This window comes from Anarhichas minor, unplaced genomic scaffold (genome assembly GCF_050575085.1).
Source record: "Anarhichas minor isolate MPS153535 unplaced genomic scaffold, ASM5057508v1 ptg000027l, whole genome shotgun sequence".
Taxonomy (NCBI): domain Eukaryota; kingdom Metazoa; phylum Chordata; class Actinopteri; order Perciformes; family Anarhichadidae; genus Anarhichas; species Anarhichas minor.
Window position 1 is genome coordinate 13,556,509 of NW_027466473.1, and position 20,281 is coordinate 13,576,789.

Below are 20,281 nucleotides of genomic sequence, written 5' to 3' on the forward strand. Positions count from 1 at the left end.
TACACACGGGAACTCATCTCGCGTTGTTTGGGTACCTCAGTGATCTCCGCTTCAACACCACCAACCACCCGCGTACGTTCAAAACAGCTTGTTTGGGAGAAACCTGGTAGAACTTCGGTAGAAATGGCGGCGAGAGAAAATGTGTTAAAACACCAACAGAAAATGGTTAACACAACGTTTGAGTCGAGTATAGACTCCACTGCCGTCGAAGAAAAGTTGTTTGGCCAAGCGGAGGAGGACGAGGACGGGGACGACGGACCCGTGGTCTTCATCTGCGGGAAGTGCAAGCTGCCTGTCGGGGATTCAATGTCGTGGGATGGAAGCGAAGACGGACAAAACCAAATAAGACTGAAGCGTGAGTAGCGTTAGCTTGACAGTTAGCTGGCTAACGTTAGCTTGTATGGTAGAAAAGTCAGACGGGATGGTGCATTCAAATGCTGCTGTAGAGGCTGGGAATTTACGGATGTTATCGTTACCTTATGCATACAATGCTTTGTGATGTTTTGGTCTCAGGGGTCACTGACAACGTCGTGGTTGGAGAAGACACTCGGCTGCATGAAGCGACTAAACGATCACTCTGGTAAGAGTGTCCTGTCCGGTAACGTTATTTAATTAAGTATTTTAAATCATTTCTATCAGGTAAAAGTACCAGTGCAATGTACAAATACTCCATTCCATTTAAAAGTATGCATTCAAAATGTGACCTAAAAATTCAGAAGTAACATCACAGAAATGTACTTTAAGTGTCTAAATTAAAAGTGTTCATTATGCAGCAGGATTGCCCCCGTCAGAGTTTATACTATGTTATATCATATTATTGGCTTAACCTTGTAAACAACATTGTACAGTATATACTAGAAAGATCTCATTTATATATGTTTTGTGTGTGAAATATAAATCTGCCAAGTAACTAGTGACTTAAGCTGTCGCATAACTGTAGTGGAAAAAGTACCAGTACTTCTAAATAGTTTTTGCAAAAAATAAAACTACATTTTGTTACCTTTCTTACTTGTCTAAATGTGTTGTGTTTTTAAAATACATTGACAAACAACCTACTGGTGTTTTGTAGTTTATATATATATATATATATATGTATATATGAGTACTTGTTGGATTAAATCTGTTTTTTCCGTCCGCAGTCTGATCGTGGATCTGTTCTGTCGAGGCTGCCACTCTGTACTCGGAATGGTTTACGCATCGACGCCGAAGAACCTCGACCACAAGAGGTTTACATTCTGTTTCAATGTAGCAGACATCGACAGGTGTGTTCAGGGCTTAGAGTATTAGTAGGAATGTTCAGAGACGCATACATCAGGGTACATTTGTATACTGTGATTTTGAAGAAACAGTCATTTTTAGTCCAATAATACCTTTCAAGAAAATACAGCTTCCACGAAAACCTCAATGTGATCAACTTTACACAGATAGTGTTTATGGTTGTGATATATATTATATGGACTTTCATTAGTTGTACAGGTTTTATTGGTGCGTATCCCACTAATACTACACTGACTCTTTCTCAGCTACGTGCTTGGCTCTGCAAGCCAGATGTTGGCAGCAGAGGGCCCCAAAGAGCAGCCAGTCACCCTGGAGTACAGAGGCGTTGTTGAACAACAGCTGACGGAGGTAAATTACCGCTGCTGCTTCTCTTTGTCTGGTTTCTCTCCGTTATTGAATCGCTGTGAGATGAAATGTTTCCTCCACTGAACAGAATGTCTGCTCTGAAGCTCATTGCGATGTGGTACCATGACTGTTTCTCCCAACACAGGTCAAGTTTAGTCCCTTTTAATATTGTATTGTTGTGTAAAAATGATTTTAAAAACCTCCAGATCTGACCTGCACACATCCAGTTATGAGTCACTGCTCTCTGCAGACGGTGATCTCACATTTATTCGGAGCCGCTCACTCTCTCTCATTGTTTATGAATGCCCAGGTTGCACTAATGATGACATCAGCTCACTTCTGGTAAGCCCACACTCCTGTGATGGGCAGACGTTTGTATCAGACATTACCTCATCTCACCACGTCTTTCCCTTGCAATGGGATTTATTCTTCATTACATTTTTTAGATGAAATTAAAAATACAGAAGTATATTTTCAGGAAGTTTCAGTCAAAACATCCAAATCCATTTCTGTTTATAATCTTCTGTATGTTTCATCTTTTCATTCCCTTTCTGTTTGTCACATTTGTATCATTATGACATATATATATAAATAATTTATATATTTATATATATATATATAGGGTACTTGTTGTTTTTTCCACTGGAGTAGTGTAGCACACACAAGTTACTCGTAATCATCCTTTGTTTAAAGAAATATCCACCGGCCACAGAGAGGCCAGTAGGTGGCGACAGTGTGCAGCAGTACCTGCTCTCACTCCCTCACTCTGGGCCCAAGGACAATAGATGTGATGGGAAGCATGTTGAGGAATCTTTGTTGGAGGAAAAACATGTTTTGATCATGAAGGCTCTTTGTCACTACAGCTGGATGTATGCGAGCTATTTAGTTTTTACTCGGCAAATGGTTTCTGAATTTCCTACAAGTGATCGATTGTGTGATGAGATTTAATCGTAACAATACTGATTATAGACAAGAAGGGAAACAAATAAACATTACACGTGAGCAACAGAGCATTAGATGTGCTTTGTAGTCCTCAAGGAGACGTAAAGTCTGTGTGTTAGCACAGCACCATGCCATTACACTGTGGCTGATGGTTTCCATGTATAATTATCTTTTCTTTCTTTTGTTAACCTCCAAAACAAATACATTTCAACTCTTTAGTTCACAAAGAATCCCACGTCACTGATGTAATAATGCTGCTGTAGGTTACCACTTAAATCCACCTCATCACTGTGAGGAAGCCGAAGATTATTCGAAAGTTGCTTCCTCGCTGATTGTATTACATTTAGGTGGTTTTAAAGCCATTCTTGATCGTTAGCTCATTGTAACAAGATTATAAAGGCCTTTGTCTCTAGCTCAAGAATTCAAATCATGGCTTTCTTAAAACCATGTCTGTCAGCATTAATCATAATTGCTTTCTCACTGACAAGTCCTACAATAAGTTCTTTCCATCGACTTTGTGTTTTGACTTTTGGGCCCAAAGCTGTTTAGCCAGCACTCAATTTTCTCGTCAAAATTTTAAGTAGCATTTCCTCTATGAGCGGTACGTAACAGCTCGTCTGTCCACAACTCATTGTAGCTATCGAATGAAGGCGCTCATCCCGCCCACCAACGTAGTTAATGTATTCTGTCTGTCTGTCTGCCTCGTAGACACTTGTTTGGGTGTTTCATCTGGTAAACTCACTGACCTGTCCTCCCCCCCTCCATACCCATCCATCCTTGACCACTTCCCCTCTTCCCCTTTGGGTTTCGTCATTCTTCCTCACTGTCTCCTTCTTCATTTATCTTGACTCCACCATTCTTTTCTTCCTCACTGCTTCCTGCTGCTGCCTTCATTTCCCACCTGGCCATTTCCTCCTTCATATCCACCTATTCCATCTTCTCCTCTCAAACTCATTTTTTGCCATCCTGCCCTTGCTGCTGCCCCCCCCCCCCTCTTCCCAGATGAAAATGCTGGTCATGTCCATGGCTCAGAGGCTGGAGGAGATCGACGCCGGCCTTCAGGACGGATGCGATGTGGCGTGATGACGGTGACGGACGTCGGCTTGTCCGGGTGGGTGCTCTGTCCAGGTGTTGAACGTGACTCCTCACCCCCTACCTTTTACATTAATGCGCCCTCTTCTAAGTTTCATCTCAACCACATTCCCTCAGTAATACATTTTGTCCTAGCCTCACCTTGTGCAGACACACACACGCACACACACACACACACACACACAGAGAGCTTCCACTCGGCTTGGTCCTGATTACTGATGGTGAAACAAAGACTGCCCGCAAATGTAATCAATCATGTTGTCAGTTTAGGGCTCCCGGGGCTCGTGGCACCGTCTTCTCCGTGTGCCTCCGCGGTGCAGAGCGAATGTACGCTGTGAGCAGAATGTTTATTTGTGCAGGATTTCATCAGGCAGGCTGCACACTCAGCACAACGCTGTATTGATCTGGCCACTCCAGGCCACACACACACTCTGTCTTTGTTCTCTTGCTCCAGCATTGGAGCCTTGAAGGATTCGCTGCATGCAATGCTTTTCATCGCCTTGTTGTGGCCAGAGGTGAACAACGTTTGATCGTTAGTAATGAAAAACATGCTCCTCTATTACTGGCTGCATATTATTGTCTATATTTTCAAATATTGCCTGAATTTCTTGTTCCATTGACTCATCATTTGTTAGTTTAATTTTGGTGTTTGTTTATTGTTGTGAAGTTTTCTTCCAAATATTTGTGTAATAAAGTATTCAAAGGTTTTCAAAAATGCTGACTTTGTTAAAACAAATGCATTCCAATATTGTCAGTTTTCAATAAAAGATTAAACCCCAATAAGATAACTTTAAAGTGCCAGGATAATCCTTTTAAATGCTTCTTTTTCTTTGACTTGGTGCTGTGAGACTGTGGGGATCAGTGGCTTATTTCTTGGATTTAAGAGTTAAACAGCAAGTTGTCTGCTCTTTGGTCCTTGGGGAGGGTTGGTGGTTATGTTTACCAACTGACCTGCAATGTGCCCAGCAACACTTTCTACCAAGGCGGGAAAAGCAGCTCCACGCTGTCCTGCTTGCCCTCCCTCAACCCACGAGGTTTCATCAGCCTCGCGGAACAACAACCGTTGGAGACGGCCAACCAGCACGCTGTATCCAAGGGCAGGTTGCGATGGCAACTGAGAGCACGTGCTATGCTGAGTTGCCTGTTGCCATCTCGTCATCGTGTTCACCAGCCAGAGGAGCAGCCAGCCAGTTATCCCACCGCGCATGCGCAGACATATACAGGGGGAGGAGCTCTGCACAGAACCCCCTCCTCACGCCCTAATCGCTGTGTGATGTTTTTCTCCCTGCTAACCCCACCCATGCCCATACCCCCCCCCCCCCCCCCCTCAACTGCTGGGGAAATAAATCAAAACAACAACAACAAACATGCTCGGCATGGTGTTTGTTGTTTCTGGTGGTGTCTTTATCCAGAGGTGCCTCCATGCGTCCTGCACAGAGCGGTTCACTGTCCAGATGTGTGCTGTTTACGCAGCGTAACAAGTCATTTAGTAGAGAATCACCGTGTGTGTTTGTTTGTTGCTCCATTGAGAGAAATAAAGCTTCGAGGCTTATAGCTGCTGTTTTGGAGTCAGCATCACCGTGAAGGGCCTTTGAACTCATTTAGCAGTATTATATATATATAGACACGATGTTGCTGGATGCATTGCACTGCTGAGTGCAATTATTGCACCGGTTTCACCCCGTTCACCCGTTAAGTCCCAACCAATCATTACCACCCCAACGTGGAAACACGCGCACACACACGCATCATACACCTACACGCATCCTACATGCACTCGGGGACAAAGGATGAATAATGCAGAGGTAGCGTCTGAGTGAAAGTCGCCTCCCCTCTTTCCCTCCTTTTCACCTTCCCCAAGCAATAAGGAAGCAATGTTGCCATGGAGGCAATGAAGCCTCGGCACACTATCGGCCAATTACAGCCGCGCCTGTGTGAAACACGAGACCAATGGCTGCTGGAACTGATGCTGCTGTTGCCACAGACACTGCGATCCTATTGGCTGAGCGCTGCTCTTTGATTGGATTTCTGATCTTGTTTTCGAGAGAGAGAGAGAGAGAGAGAGAGAGGAAATATCTCAAGGAGTGCCACCTGTGTGCCAACATACAAAATGTGTTTGTTTTTAGTCCATGAAATGAAAAAAGGATTACTTTGTGAGAGGGAAAATGTTTCTGTTTTAGGGGTTTAAGAGACTTAAATTCAGTTTTGTTTTTCTGGCACTAGCTACATAAGGTGTGTGTGTCTTGTCAATTAGAAGATGGAAAAACAATCATCATTTCGATAATGACAATCTTAAATCATTGCTTGATTTTTTTTCATTGAATTGCAATGGTCTGCCCCCCCCCCATCATATTATTTGGGTTTCCCCTGACAAAAGAACCACACCCCACAAGTTGCTCTTTGCTGGTTTATGACCAGTTAGTATTAACTCTTAATATCCCAAACCTCAGGTCCTTTGGGTTTTATCTGTGCTGTGCAGGTGGAATTCCAATACTGGTTATTTCAAATATTATTCTTGCTTATACAATCGTATTTACATGACGCCTTTATGTAAATACCATCCAAATATATTTTATTTAATAGATTATCTTAAGTACACATGTTTAATCCTTAATTAAGTTTGTGATTTAATGTTTTCCTTTGAAACCCGACTGAACCTTTGACTCGGTTGATCGCCTCTGCTTTTCCTCACATGCGTAACATATGCTCCACCAAAATCTTAGATCTAAAGTCATTAAGACGGTCTGCTCTCATCCTTGTCTTTGTGTCGCACAGATATAGATGGCAGGTCCATTAGTAAACCCCTTTCAATTGGGAGGTTACATTTCCCAATTTAATCTTGGGGAATCAGTGGGTTGTAGGATGATCTTGGTGTCAAGAGCATTTGGGGGAAATTTAGCCCAGTTTTGTTTTACTACCAGCACCTTCGAGGGCGAAAGCGTACAATCTCTGATAAGCCAACAGCCTTCTCGTTTCATTAATCACCTTCATCTGTGTCTGCGATAGATACAAACGGGGGAGACGGCCAGTCAGACACTGGTCTGACGGAGTAACCCAAATCCCCTCTGAGTGCTCAAAGCCTCCTGCTTCATTAGAAACATCTGCTTGTTTATTTCCCCCGCACGTCTTTGTGTACGCCTGCCAGGAAGTATCTCACTCTCTCCTCGTCCTGTGCGAGAACTGCTGAGGTGTGCAGTCCTGGTCTGAGGATGAACCAGGATGCTCAGGTCGTCTGTGTGTGTGTGGGGGGGCTGGGGATACACACCCGCACTATGTAGCAGGGTCATTGTCTGTTTTCCTCAGACACAAAGGCTCGTCCAGTGACACCCTGGTGTGCGCACGTGTGTGTGTGTGTGTGTCTGTGTGTGTGTGTGTGTGTGTGTGTGTGTGTGTGTGTGTGTATGTGAAGAGGAGTGGGCTGAAAACAGGATTAGTGTCATCAGGATCTAAGCCTGAACAGATTGACAGAAATAAAGTCTTGCGGTCCAGTAAGTGGTTCAGTTTGGCCTCATTAAAAGTGATTTGATTATTAGATACCGTGTCTGGTGATCATGTATGAGTGCCGCCGCTCAGGTGATCAATTATTGAATAACATCAAGGGATTGACACTTTAATGTTCTCTCAAAATTTGGCAGGGAGGCCTACATTGCCCCAGGGTGTGGCATATGTCTGCTCTTGTTGTTTCAGTCTCAACCCAAAGTTTGTCAAGATGTAGCTACGGCTCGACGATGAGGACAAAGGACAATCATACCATAAGACCTTAAATACTGATATATCAAACATATTTTGTGTTGGCACAGGAAATCTTTCATCATGCGTTTTCATCCGGCGGATCCCCAAATATCTCTGAACTAATTCCTGGAGAAATCCGACGTACAATCTGCTTTCTATTCACAATATTAAAATTCCCCGAATATGTTTATGATGAAACATGTCAATTTATGGCCCACCCCTGCTGTGACAATGGTAGGGGGTGTTTGTTTATCACAGCCTCGGCATTGTAATTTGACCTGTGTACAAACAGATTAACGTAGAAATAATCTGTGTGTCAAGGAAAAAATGTTTCTTTATCTCATCAGTAAGGCTTCCTGAGATTAAACGTTGATAAACAACTTGCCTCTGCGAGCAGAATACTCCAAAAGACAGTCTAATGCTGCAACTAACTTTTTCTTACTGTTCCATTTTCAGTATTTGTCTGTTACATCTACCATCACTATTTTACAAAGAGACTTAAATTATTGTTTTTTTGTTGTTGTTTTTTGTCCAAAACCCAAATACACAAGATTCATATTGATAGAGATAAAAGCAAAACATCTTCTTTTTGAGAAATTATTGTTTCGCGTTTTTGCTTTAAAATTACTCAAACTATTGATTTAGAAAATTGTTAATACATTTCCTAAACTAGTTACTAAGTAGTATTCCCAGTCAGTATCTCTCCCTGCACCGATATGTTTCTTTAAACTACATTCTGTCAGCAGTTAATATTGCGTGTGTGTGTGTGTGTGTGTGGTGTGTGTGGTGTGTGTGTGGGTGTGCGCGCGCGTACACACCTACAGGTTCCACCAGCGCAGCCCTGAACACTACAGGTATGACCTGTACACGTGGTGCACACTCTGCTTTCGCTCAGCGCTGTGGTTAAGCCATGTATTCATGGTTGGTCTCTGCGGACCGCCCGGGGATTTTGACTAACTGTCTGCCTGTTTTTGATAAACAAAAGGCTCCGGCTCTAATGCATTTTTTTTGAGCCACTCTTGCCCCCTTGGCTTTCATCAGCTTAGCCACGACCGCTTTAATCGGACAGCCCTGTTTATGTCGTCCCGTGATTTGTGGGTGTTTGTCTCAGAGTTTTGATGACCCCACCCTCCCCCCTCCTTCTTTGTCTCGTCAGGTCGGTGTCACCCAAAGAGGTTTATGATGGGGGGCACAGCTGAGTAGATTAATGTCTGCAGTGTGCGAGTGAGCGAAGAGGGAGGGGTCGTAATATGCGTGTCTGCATCGGTCCTTTAGGATCCTTCAGCTGTTCCAAGGGTGTGTTTTTCTTCTTTTTTTTTTAACCCACCACAGGTGTTCCGTGGGTAATGTATATATGGTATGTGAGACAAGTGGCACATTGAGGTTGTAAAGCAACATAAATCCCTCCATATAGTGCTCACCGAGCAAAGAGCTTTAGGAATGCACTCTGTGCCTCAGGCTCCGTTTTACATGGTACATAAATTAACAAGACTTATTGTAGAATGACTTACTTGATTATAGTAATTTAAGTGTATTAATTCAAAAAAAATAAATAAAAGTCAGCTAATAAAAAGTTGTAGGCTATATTGGCATGTGTGCACAGAGCAGAATGAGAATGAAGCCAGACAGCAGCAGGTGCATTTGAAAGACCAGACAGACACATAATGGATTCAGTATAAATATTTAAAATACTTTATACAGCATAGAAATCTCTTGACACTTAAACAAAACCATCCATTACAAAATCTTACAAAAGACCCCCCCCCCCCCCCCCTCTCCCTCGCATCTCGAGTCTGTATCAATCTCAGTATCAACCAGAAAACAAAGGTACAAAGACATCATTTCAAATGTTGACAGTTTACAGTTGGACTCGTGAAGTATTGCATGCAACTTTTTCATTTGGACAGGAAGAGATTCGACAGCATCTTAACAGTGAGAAGGCTCACGCTCCCCGTGGAAACCTTCTCCGTCGGCCAAAGTGTCCGTTCGACCAACATTTTACGATCGCTTCGTACAGAACGGCAGACAGTGGCAGAAAAACACAGGAGTCAGTTATTTACAAGCACAATTTTCACATCACTCTCAGAGAGCTCTTGGCAAATACTCGTCATTGCAGTTAACACTTAAGACACAGACTACAGCATTAAGACAAAAGGAAGTGACTTATTTTCAGAGATGTTACGTGATGCTCCCACCTTGCCTTTTGTGAGGTTCATAAGTTTCATAAGGCTTTTGATGCTCTATTTTCTTCTTCTTCTCCAAAACAGACTATGAACAGGCTCTAAGGAAGTCAAAACTAAGACTTTTGACAGTTCCCCTGTGGGTCGTGATGTAACACTTGTATATAAAAAGTTATAGCTGTGAATTATTATCCGTGGTGGTTTATGAGAACCCTATAAAAAAAGTGAATATGACTCTTCTTGCAATACCTACTTCTATTGTTTCAAATCTAATGGCACTCAACGCTCAGACACTGCACGGCTGTGGCAAAAATCCACACAAGCATGTCACAGTCGACTGCTGTTACACAGTTACGTAAGAATAATGCAGTGAGGTAAAAGATGCTAAACACCGTTTTTACGACAGTTTTTTTTTTTTTTTTAAAGAATAGTGCAGTGAGCTTCTTCATCCAGTTCAGCATTGATACAGTGCCAGCCGGCTGGAAGTCAGTGGGTATCTTATAGAGAGTTTTTTTCACACAGACAAAACATTTATACATGTAATCAGGGTCAGGGTAAGAGTTGGGATCTGTTAGCTGGTGTGAATCAGTCTGCGGCTCAATTAGTAACCAGTTACAGCAATATTACATGAGATAATACCTCTTAACTCAGTCTATAATACAGTGTTTTGTGTGTGTATGTGTGTGTTACATGATGTCCCATGTCCAGTCTGCATCTAGGCCACAGCGAGGTTTAGTCATTGTTTCAAATCTCATCTTCTCAGCGTCACCACCTCTTATTACATAATGACAGCGGTGACTGGAGACACAATATTGTATACTCTTACTCAAACCTCCTTTTGTTTTCTTCTTCTTCTTTTTTTAATTTTTTTTAAATGGTCTGTCTTGAAAAGTGGCTCAGTCACAATAAAGGGACAGTTCAAAAGGCCGCTCTGGAAGACTTCTTCAACTTAAACAAAATGTTGAGTGGGGCCTTGAGTTCAGTCTATCTTTATTTTATTTTTTATTCGTCGTGTGTCCCTCAGCAGAGGGTCTTGAGTGCACCTGAAGCACAGAGGAGAGTTTGCATGGGGTAGGGCGGCGGGGACACCACTTCCTCAAGGACCTGTTCCGGCCGGAAGGAGAACGGCTGCAGCTGCACCTTCTTCTTAAAAATCTGTCCGATTCCCATAGACGGGAACTTGCTGCGGTGTGTCGGGCTGTCGGGTTCGCTGCTGCCGCTGCTGGAAGGAGGACTGAATGCCGAGGTGGGGTTGAGGGCGCTGAAGGCGGACTTCGGGGGGCTGAAGGCCGAGCTGCCTGGGGGGCTTCCTATCGTGCTGGGAGGGCTGCCGCTGGTGTCGGAAGAACCGCCCCAATCGGACGAGATGCTCTTCTTGGGCTGTGGGTTGACGATGAGCACAGGGGGGCTGGGGATCGTGGCCTTCTTCAAGTAGGAAGAGTCGGGTTGGAAAGCGGAGATGTGGCGCGGCGGGGACAGGGTCCCGTTGGTCAGCTTGTACCAGGGCGAGGCCGGGGTGTCTTCAATTTGCTCGGCTTTGGAGAGGGAGCCGAAGGAATGCATGCCGATCGGTGACGGTGCTGGTGGGGCAGGTATGTTGTGTTCCGGGCTCGTGTTAACTTGAGGGAGGGTGGCCAAGCGCCTCCGCTGCTTAGGGGTGTTGGAAAAGAGAGGCTGGATCTCCAGGTACTCCATGGAAGAAGAGGCGACGGTGCCGGGTGGCGCCAGAGGGGAATTACGATGGCCACCAGTAATGGCACGCAAAAGACCTGACGAGATGAGAAGCATTGTTACATTCACGGAATACCGTCAAACCAACATTTGAAATATTTGTTCTTGCTCAACTCTCTGCAGGCACAACGGGAGTGAAGGGTTAAGAACGGCAGCTTCTCTGAATATCTTTGGCTCAGTGCCCTGCGTATATACAGTAGATTATGTCAAGTCAGTGAGGACATGACAATCACCTGAGAGCATGTAACAAGCGGGCGTAAAGAAGAACGAGAACATTCTGTATTATTCAAACCTTGAGGAGACCAGCCTGTCTTGACATGATTCTTGATCTAAGGAGTTTTTCTCTTTATCTATTATAGGCAATTGAGAAGAGGCCCCAGTTCCCTGCTGTCACTTGTAAACTCCTTCTCAAGGAGTGTGATCTGACAGACTCCACCTATCAATCCCTAGTTTAAAGATGTTTTTATTTAATAACGCTTGCTGTGTTGCTGAGATTAAATCCAGTTTAATATAAAATGATTCATGGACTTTCTCAGTCATTTCATCTGACTGACAACAGGTCCACTCAATTTTAAAAGTGTTTGTGTGTTCTCCCTACAATTAACTGGCAACTTATCCTGGATGTTTACTCTCAGACGGATAGATGGATGGATGGGTGGTTGGACGGATGGACAGACAAATAATGGATGGATGGATGGATGGATGGAGGAGTGGATGGATGACTGGGTAACTATCTATGTGTGAAGGACATGCTTGCTCGGTCAACCTACCCTGTATGGACAAAGGTAAATAAAGTACATCGAATAAATAAAGTGGTACTTTTTTGAAAAACAAATATACGTTATTAACTTTTCTTTTCTTTTCAAATCTGCCCAACCTGCACCATATGATGCCTCACCTGTTCTGTGTTTCTTCTCCTTGCTGGGCCCCTTGGCCACAGCCAGGTAGACGGGCGTCTGCTTGGGGGGGATGGTGAGCTTGTCGACGTGCTTCCTCCACTGGGTCTGGAAGTATTCGCTTTTCTGCTTCTCTCCTATCTTTTTCTCTTGGAACTGCATCTCCTAAACAGACAGGCCAGGCAACACATTACAACAGCCCTCAGCGATAGACAAACCTGTTGTGCAACCAGATTTAACACCTCGTACTTCTTGTTCTCTCGTAACAACAACTGAATTCACGTGTCACTGAGAGAGTGTGTTTTATGTAAGTGTTCAGATTGTCTCCTGCCCTTACCCTGTACTCTTTAGAGAGTCTCTTCATTTTCTTGTTGAGGAGGAAGTAGACGGCCAGAGTGTGGCAGGCGCGGTTGGTGAGGACGGCGCTCAGCACCTCGCTGTGCTTGTAGGTCATCTTCTCCGTCATATGCAGCAACACCGTGTGGTTTATCTCCTCAATGTGAATCCTGGACACCGAAAGGGAGCGCAGACAAAGAAAGTTAATGCTTTACGATGCTTTAAATTGAATGCAAAAAGGAGTTCTATGATAAGATTCAGAAAACAAATAGACAAAAAGTAAATGTGAGTCTACCTGTTGAGGTATGGCGCTCCTGTGTTCTTGTTGGCCAGCTGTAGCCAGGAATCGGCCATCACCTGATGGATATTGGGACGCTTGTTGGGATCGGGCTCAAGAAGCTTCTTCAGAAGACAGATAGCAGCTGAGAAAGAGAGAGAGAATATAAATAAACATAAGCGAACAGCTACGCTCAGCTCGGTGCATAAAGAAGTTTACTGAAACATGTTTTTACATTTCATATTTTTATTTAATGTGACACTGAACTATGAAGCTGAACATAATTATTGCCTCGTTTCCCACCGCTCAACCGTTTTCAATGACTAGTTGGAGGACACGGTACAAGTTTCATAATCCTTTCGTCCTGTCATACCCACTGACAACTCACTTGGCCTTCGTTGCCTCGCACAACATTAGTTAGAATTCTACTAGTTGTTGGAAAATATTATCAATATATCTTTTTAAGGCAGTGTCAGCGACTCGACAGGAAAGCTTGAGAAAAGATGTTACATTGCTCAATTTGCATTTTGGTTGGTGCACTTGTTTTCTTGTTTTGACTTCTTACATGTTACATGATACATGATTTTCTTTCCCCAAAACTTTTTTTCCACCTAGATTATATATATATATATATACTGACAGTCATTCCAGTAATACAGAGCAGCTTATCATCTATTCTTGCGTCTCTTTGCAGAAACTGGAACATCAAGATGTTTTCACTTACGTGCAGTCATAACCTGAAATTACACGGCATATATATTTCGACTCCACACTCAGATTTATGTCGGTGATGACAGCGCTATGTGAGTAGTCTTATCTATCTAGATGAGTTGATAGATTTATCTTTTCTCCACCGAAGAGGAACGCCCGTTCATCTATGATTTATCACACAGGTGTGCTCGGTGTTTACCTGAGGAGAGCGAGGGAGGTAGAGGGTTCATCTCCTTGTCCACCATCTTCTGGTGCAGGGCTCGGAGACTGAAGGGCTCCACAGTGAACGGCAGATTCCCAGTCAACATCGCGTACATGTTCACACCACTGGAAGATCAAAATGCACACTTCAGCTCGGGGGCGAAATAATCAAATGTATTTGAATAAGTTGATATTTGGCAACAACTGATAACATTTTGAAAGCGTGCACTCACATGGACCAGACGTCCACCTTCGGCCCGTACTTCTTCCTGGAGAGCAGCTCTGGGGCGGCGTAGGCGGGGCTTCCACACTGGGTGCTGAATGGGTCGGAGTATCCCAAGATGCCTGCGCAGTTACTGAGGCCAAAATCTGAAGGGACAGAGAGGTGGGGTGAGTGTTTTTTTTCTGGGTTTATTACCGTCCTTTCGGCTCACTCATTAAACGAGTCGCCCCATCACAGCGTTACACACAAACAGAGTAGCACATTAGCACTATGGTGAGAGCTCGTAAAGGGTTTAGCAGGATATTTAATTGCTCTTCGCTCTTCACCACATGTGGGACATGTGTGACACTCTGCATGTCCCGCTCCAACTGAGAAAATATTTTAATTACTGTAAAGCAACTGGCAACGAAGGCCTTATTTTGTTCTTTGTTTCTTGAATATTGTTCTTGTTCTTTGAAGTGGGACATTTTTTATACAAATTAATTAATGTAATTTCAACACGTTTATTCACAGGAAATTGAAAAGAAGCGGCATTGCCCTGAACAAGCAAAATAAACAGAGTTAGGTACTTTAAATGTAAGAGCTCTTGAGTCACCTATGAGCTTTATGTTGTTCTGCTCATCCAACAGGAGGTTTTCTATCTTCAGATCCCTGTAAGACAAAGAGTGGCAGTGTTTACATTAGATTGCTTATCATCGTCACACAATGCACAAGCAGGAGAGGTCAAACCCCCCCCCCCCCCCCAAGCCCCTCCCAATGTGTGTCACGCTGGCTGATTTTCAGGGTCTATTGTGTGCCTCCAGATCCCTCCTCAGCCTTAGAAATCCTGTTATACAGTTATCGACATAGGCCATGTCGCCATGATAGAAATGTAGTTCCCAGGCTCTAAGCGGCAAATAATTGAATATTCCCGGGAAGGGCTTCGTGAAATTTATATCTGAAATTTGATTTAGAAGCAGTTTAGTTTTTTTTTCTCTCCTAAATGAAATCAAACATTTTATCATATGATTTAACAATATTTATAGGAGCAAAGTCTGTACACAGCGCATGGAAATTATTTTCTGAGGCATTTATACAAATGATACTCTAACGTTGGAGAGCAGTGTATGTACGTGTGTTTACCTCTGTGTGGGTGTTTTTTTTTATTTAATTTATTTTTTACCTGTGCACCACTCCCGCCCTGTGCAGGTGCTCAACGGCCAGCACCAACTGCCGGATGTATTTCTGAGTCTCCCGCTCTTCCAGGCGCTTCTTGTCGTAGATACAGTTCATGAGGTTCCCGCCGGGACACAGCTCCATCACCAGGTAGTAGCTGTTGTCCGTCTCCAGGATGTCCAGCAGCTGTGTGATGTTGGGATGGCGGATCATCTGCTGGATGTGGCCCTCCCTCCGCAGGTTCTTGGTCACATATGAGTCCTTCTTGGCCTTCCGCTTGTCAATTACCTTCACTGCCACCTGGAGAAATTGAGGGACTCATTTTAGACAAAGGACTGACTTGGCAGCTAAAGTTTGGCTCTCGCTCCGTATGATATTGTGAATTATACCCAAGAGAGCACTAGTGCACTGCCGAGTCTTCGAGAGAGGTTTTCAGAGAGTTGAAGTGTAACAGGTGACAAGCTGCTCAGTCTCCATTGCAGGGTATACAACTCGACACTGACCTCTCCCTCACAGCTGCTCCCAATGTGGGGCAACCCAGGGGCTATAGGGCCCTGAGGCTGCAGGGGGGAGGTATGTGTGTGTGTGTGTGTGAGCTGGAGGGGTTACTGAACCATCATAAACTAGGGGAAAAGCAAATGTTCTGTTGAGAAGGCGCCAAGGCCAAATGGACAGTTGATATTCCCCCATTCGCAACAGAGTTTAGTCGCAGCTAAACACACACGAGAAGCGACAAATGTAGAGAGGAGGCTGAGGAAGAATAAAGTCGGGCTCTGATGTAGATTTAACACTGAGAACAGATTCACAAATGTTCTGTAAAAAAAAAAAAAAAACGGCATCTCCTTTCTGTGTTTCTCCGCCCTTATTGTGTCATTGGGGAATAAGCTTGCAGTCTCCTCATAAAAGCCACAGAACATGTCCTTTATGACAAACACCTCCCTCTTGAGCTAATTACATTCAATAGCGTACCCATCTACTCTATTTCATCCTTTGCCCCGTTTCTCCTTGTATCCCGTCTAGACGGGGTTCAAGAGCATGGCTATCATACACAGCAAATCATCTCAAGGAGAGCCCACAGACATGAAAAGGCATGACCGGCAAAACGAATCACCATATCCATTAATGAAATGGTGAGGGCCAAAGTGGTTGTGTGTGTGTGTGTGTGTCTTCTCTTTCTTCTGCCCTTCAGCTTGTCTTTATTTTATACTTTCGTCCTTTTATCTCTGATAATTGATTCACCTTTTTTACAGCTGCTAATTAAACCTGCCTGCATGCGTGTGTGTGTGTGTGTGTGTGTTGAGCTGTCACAATACAGTTATAGATGGCCCGTGTTTACGCCAGGCAGTTTACAGTAGGCTAGTCTATATGTAGAGGGGGGGGAGGGGTGTGCCCAGCCAGGGGGCTTCTTGGGGATTCAGTTGTTTATCAGGCGCCCCTCAGACAGAAAAAAGGGGGGAAGCGGGGGAGTATGGAGGGGAAAGTGGGTTACAGACATCAAAAACACATGCATGTGACCTCCCACGCCCCCTGACCATGACAGCACCATCTCTCACCTCTCCTCACTTTCATACCCCCTGCCAGTAAACACACACAGTCTCTCATCCCTCCAAACTGACTTTCTAGTGATGCTAAAAAAGGATCTGGGAGTCCTCTTGTACTGTATATCCTTTCCCCCCCGACTACCCTTTTGCTTGAATGAACTCACTGTCCTCCGCTCCCTCCCAGAGCCTGTTGGACCCTGAATGAGAGAGAGAGAGAGAGAGAGAGAGAGTGTGTAAAGAGAGCGAGAGAGCATGTGCTCTGCTTGGTTGTGTGATTGCCAGTGTTTGCATCATCCTCAACAAAGAGCGTGAGGGAAGAGGAGAGCTTTCTTTTCTCCTCACAGAAACAGAATCGGAGAGGGGGGGGGGGGGGCCACAGGATAAGCTAATATTTATTATGCTTTAATATGCTAAATATGAATCTCAGTGGCACATATTCTGACATACACATTTACAAACAGATATTGGTCTGCCTTTAGGGACACTTAAGCAAAAAGGGGGTTACTTGTTTTTCAATATGTAAATGTCCTGGCTGCCCCTCAAAACAGCCTGGAGAGACAAAGGCAAACAGTGGCCAATGGTGGCCCATATCAAAGCCCTGTGCTGGCGGAATCATAATGAAGCCGAGGCCCATTTATCAACGACATGATTTCATATGCAAGTAGCAGCTCTGCTCTCTCATAGGCCGAACAATTCCCCCCCACTGTCCCTATCGCAGGCTTGCGCGCCCACCGCGGTGAGATCACCGGCAGCAGCAGCAGACAAAGAAGAGGTTCAGAAAAACACCCAGATATCCCACACATGTGGGGGGAAAGACGGGACGCTATCTCTCTCTCTCTCTCTCTCTCTCTCTCTCTCTCTCTTTCTCTCTCACACACACACAAAAGTAAATATTGTCACTGGCTAGAAAACAAGCCATGCTGTGCGTATTGGCTGAGTTCAACAGCTGGTGGTGCCGCATGAGCTCATTAACAAAGCCTCCCATTGCAAACTGGTCTGATCACTTTCTCTGAGAAAGCTGAGAGCTGATTACTGAACTAGATACAATGCAAAATCACAACGTGTGAATACCTGTCAATCACAACAGGTGACAGAGTTTTGCTTGGTTGACATGCATGAGCTTAAGTGGCAACAGACGCCGTCCCCTGAAATGAAATGTAAAACCATTTAACCATTACCAATACAGCACGATCTGACATGTTATACGCTATAGCAGTCAGTACAAACTCACATATAGTTTACTAAAATAAAAACAATGAGGTTTTGGGGTTTTTAAAGTTTTTTGGAGTGCAAAAAATCACAAGGACTAAATTAACTTTAATTGGGATGGTATGTGATCGGATCACACGTTGCATTTAAATAAAGCCAAGGAAAACACATATATATATAATGTAAAAATACAAAATGTATTACACACAATTCAACCAAACCATGTTGCATTTCCACTCAGTGAAGTCTTACCTTTTCCCCAGTCAACGCATGGAGACCTTCTCTAACTTTGGCGAACGATCCTTCGCCCAGCTTCCTCCCGATCAGGTAGTTCCCGACCCGTTTGGTGTGGTAAAAGTTCTTCAGGATGTCCGCCGCTGGACTGCTTAGAGAGGCCGGGATGGTGCTGTCATTCCCGGCACTATTTGAGGTTTTACCCTCATACAGCCAGTGGCTGTTGTCTACTACCATGTCGCTGTCTGCAACTGGCATCACAGCTCCCTTGTCCAGTGCCCCGTTTTAACAGGGGAGGAAAAATTGCGCAGCTCGTCCCTCTCCCACCTTGAAGGCTGGTACTAAATGCTTAACGTGCCTGCGTCTTGCCCTTAATATCAAATTAAGAGAACCGGAGCTTGCGCCACCTGTTCGACCGAAGCATCCAGTGAGCGCACTCAGCAGATTCCGAGACAAGTCTCGATTAGTGTATCATCTTAGGTTAAAAAAGACACAAGAAAAAATGTCAGACTCAATCATGGGAAGTTGTAAACTGGTGCAACCTGTCTTCATACTTGTGAGGGTTTAAAAAAAGAAAGAAGCTCAGTCAAGAGGTATGGGCTCTCACTCTGCGTCCCTGCTCCACACATGAACGTCTCCTGAATAGTCTGCGCGCAGGCAGCGTGTTTTTCAGTTTGAACTGACTTTACCGGTCATATAGGTGGGCGTTTCTTAGTGTGAGGGTGAAAGAAAAAACACACACACACACACACACACACAGCCCCTCGAACGGTAGCCGAGGGTACATTTCAATCCAATCAGCAGAGGCGGGCGGAGCACATGTGAGAACAAGGGCGACAACTCGACCCGGTACCGCTGCCCGGCATGGTGCGCTCATGCTGTACACGGCTGTGAACAAAGACTATATTTACAGGCGGAACAGAGATGCAACAGTAGCCTCCTGCCGCTACAACCTTTTACATACTTCTTTTCACATGGCTTTTTTTTGGGGGGGGGGGGGGGGGGGGGGGGCGTCTTCATTGTAATATTGTCAGAATTGTGCAGTCAAGGATTCAAATGTTCACATGTGCTTTGCACCACGCAGACCTACACTAATAACACTGTGCGCACATAGTGGCAATAAATGAACATGAACATGAAAATGTGAAATGGTCAATTTCATATAAAGCCCTCCATCGCCTATTTATTGCCATTTTTTTTTATCTGGTGTTATTGGTTGTTGCTGAACTTGGAGTGCTGCCAAGTTGTACGCCGCAGACCGGCGGCAAACAAAGAAGCCTTCAGCCCCTCGCTCATTGAGGTGTTCACTGGCCTTATTAACATGGTGTTCATCACTCAGATGAGGACACCTGCAGGGAGGGGCAACAGTTTGAGACATATTTTTCTTCCTGTACTTGTCTTCAGCTCAGGTTAATCCGACTTAATATGATTATATCATATGTTTTCTTCTACAGGGGCAGAACAAAAATAATAACACTTGACAATATAATGAAATATAATAGCCCTGCAATAATAATAAGTAGTATTAATAAGACCTACTGTTCCACTAATGTGAAGCACATGTTTGTTTATTTTTGAGTCTGTGTCAGTGAGGTGTTGATGAAACTCTGCGGTGTTTTATAAGGCTGTTTGTGGTGTTTCTGCATCAGATTTAATTTTATACACAGGTTTGCTCTGTTTTGTTCACTCCTGGATTCCTAGAAGGAGTGAGAATAATACACCTGCACAGTTTGACTTGTCTACTGGACCATGCTTTCTAGACAGCAAACTAGACACCCAGACATGGAACCAAAGGTACAAGTATACCACCATCTATTGGAGTAATTCTGTACTACAAGAACACACAGTCAGTCCTATTACTGATGACATGAGTAAGCCTTGCCTTCCTGCTGAGCTTTTTCCACTCTTCATTGTCATTCATTCTTAATAAATTATGATTTAAAGCATGCAGTCTATTAATCCTTGTAAATTAACAGTAGCCTGTAGAACAAAGATACAATCTATAAAGGTGATCTGTTCGGGTGGGGAAGACAGGGGTCTTGTGAGGGAATTAGTTAATGATTTGGAGATCATTTTTTTATTAAAAGTAGCCTCCTAATGGAAAAGTTGCACGTGTAATGGTTTGAATTTGAGAAGCATCACAACACTATAAAAGGGATTATTTCACCAATACTCCTTCACGTTGTAACTTTTGATAC

At 44.1% G+C, this 20,281-nt stretch overlaps 2 protein-coding genes across 2 annotated transcripts; one reads left to right on the forward strand and one right to left on the reverse strand.

Moving 5' to 3' along the window:
* The first annotated feature begins 3 nt into the window (after positions 1–3).
* On the forward strand, positions 4–4,445 carry mis18a (MIS18 kinetochore protein A). Its single transcript, XM_076101950.1, has 5 exons — positions 4–355; positions 514–580; positions 1,140–1,262; positions 1,524–1,626; positions 3,568–4,445. Exons 1-5 carry the CDS (start codon positions 124–126, stop codon positions 3,646–3,648), a joined length of 606 nt encoding a protein of 201 aa, XP_075958065.1. The 5' UTR covers positions 4–123; the 3' UTR covers positions 3,649–4,445.
* Positions 4,446–9,247: 4,802 nt separating this feature from the next.
* hunk (hormonally up-regulated Neu-associated kinase) lies at positions 9,248–18,341 on the reverse strand. The gene is made up of 10 exons (XM_076102048.1): positions 18,128–18,341; positions 17,633–17,658; positions 15,107–15,399; positions 14,540–14,595; positions 13,955–14,090; positions 13,720–13,847; positions 12,828–12,954; positions 12,534–12,702; positions 12,199–12,361; positions 9,248–11,338 (listed from the first exon to the last, which is right to left on the reverse strand). Exons 1-10 carry the CDS (start codon positions 18,339–18,341, stop codon positions 10,590–10,592), a joined length of 2,061 nt encoding a protein of 686 aa, XP_075958163.1. The 3' UTR covers positions 9,248–10,589.
* Between the last annotated feature and the right edge of the window lie 1,940 nt (positions 18,342–20,281).

Coding starts and splice junctions, on each gene's coding strand:
- mis18a (XM_076101950.1), top strand. CDS start 124: ATGGCGGCGAGAGAAAATGTGTTAAAACACCAACAGAAAATGGTTAAC. Junction 356..513: donor AAACCAAATAAGACTGAAGC/GTGAGTAGCGTT, acceptor TTTTGGTCTCAG/GGGTCACTGACAACGTCGTG. Junction 1,263..1,523: donor AATGTAGCAGACATCGACAG/GTGTGTTCAGGG, acceptor ACTCTTTCTCAG/CTACGTGCTTGGCTCTGCAA.
- hunk (XM_076102048.1), bottom strand. CDS start 18,341: ATGCCAGTTGCAGACAGCGACATGGTAGTAGACAACAGCCACTGGCTG. Junction 13,848..13,954: donor AAGGTGGACGTCTGGTCCAT/GTGAGTGCACGC, acceptor TTGATCTTCCAG/TGGTGTGAACATGTACGCGA. Junction 12,362..12,533: donor GACTCTCTAAAGAGTACAGG/GTAAGGGCAGGA, acceptor CTGTCTGTTTAG/GAGATGCAGTTCCAAGAGAA.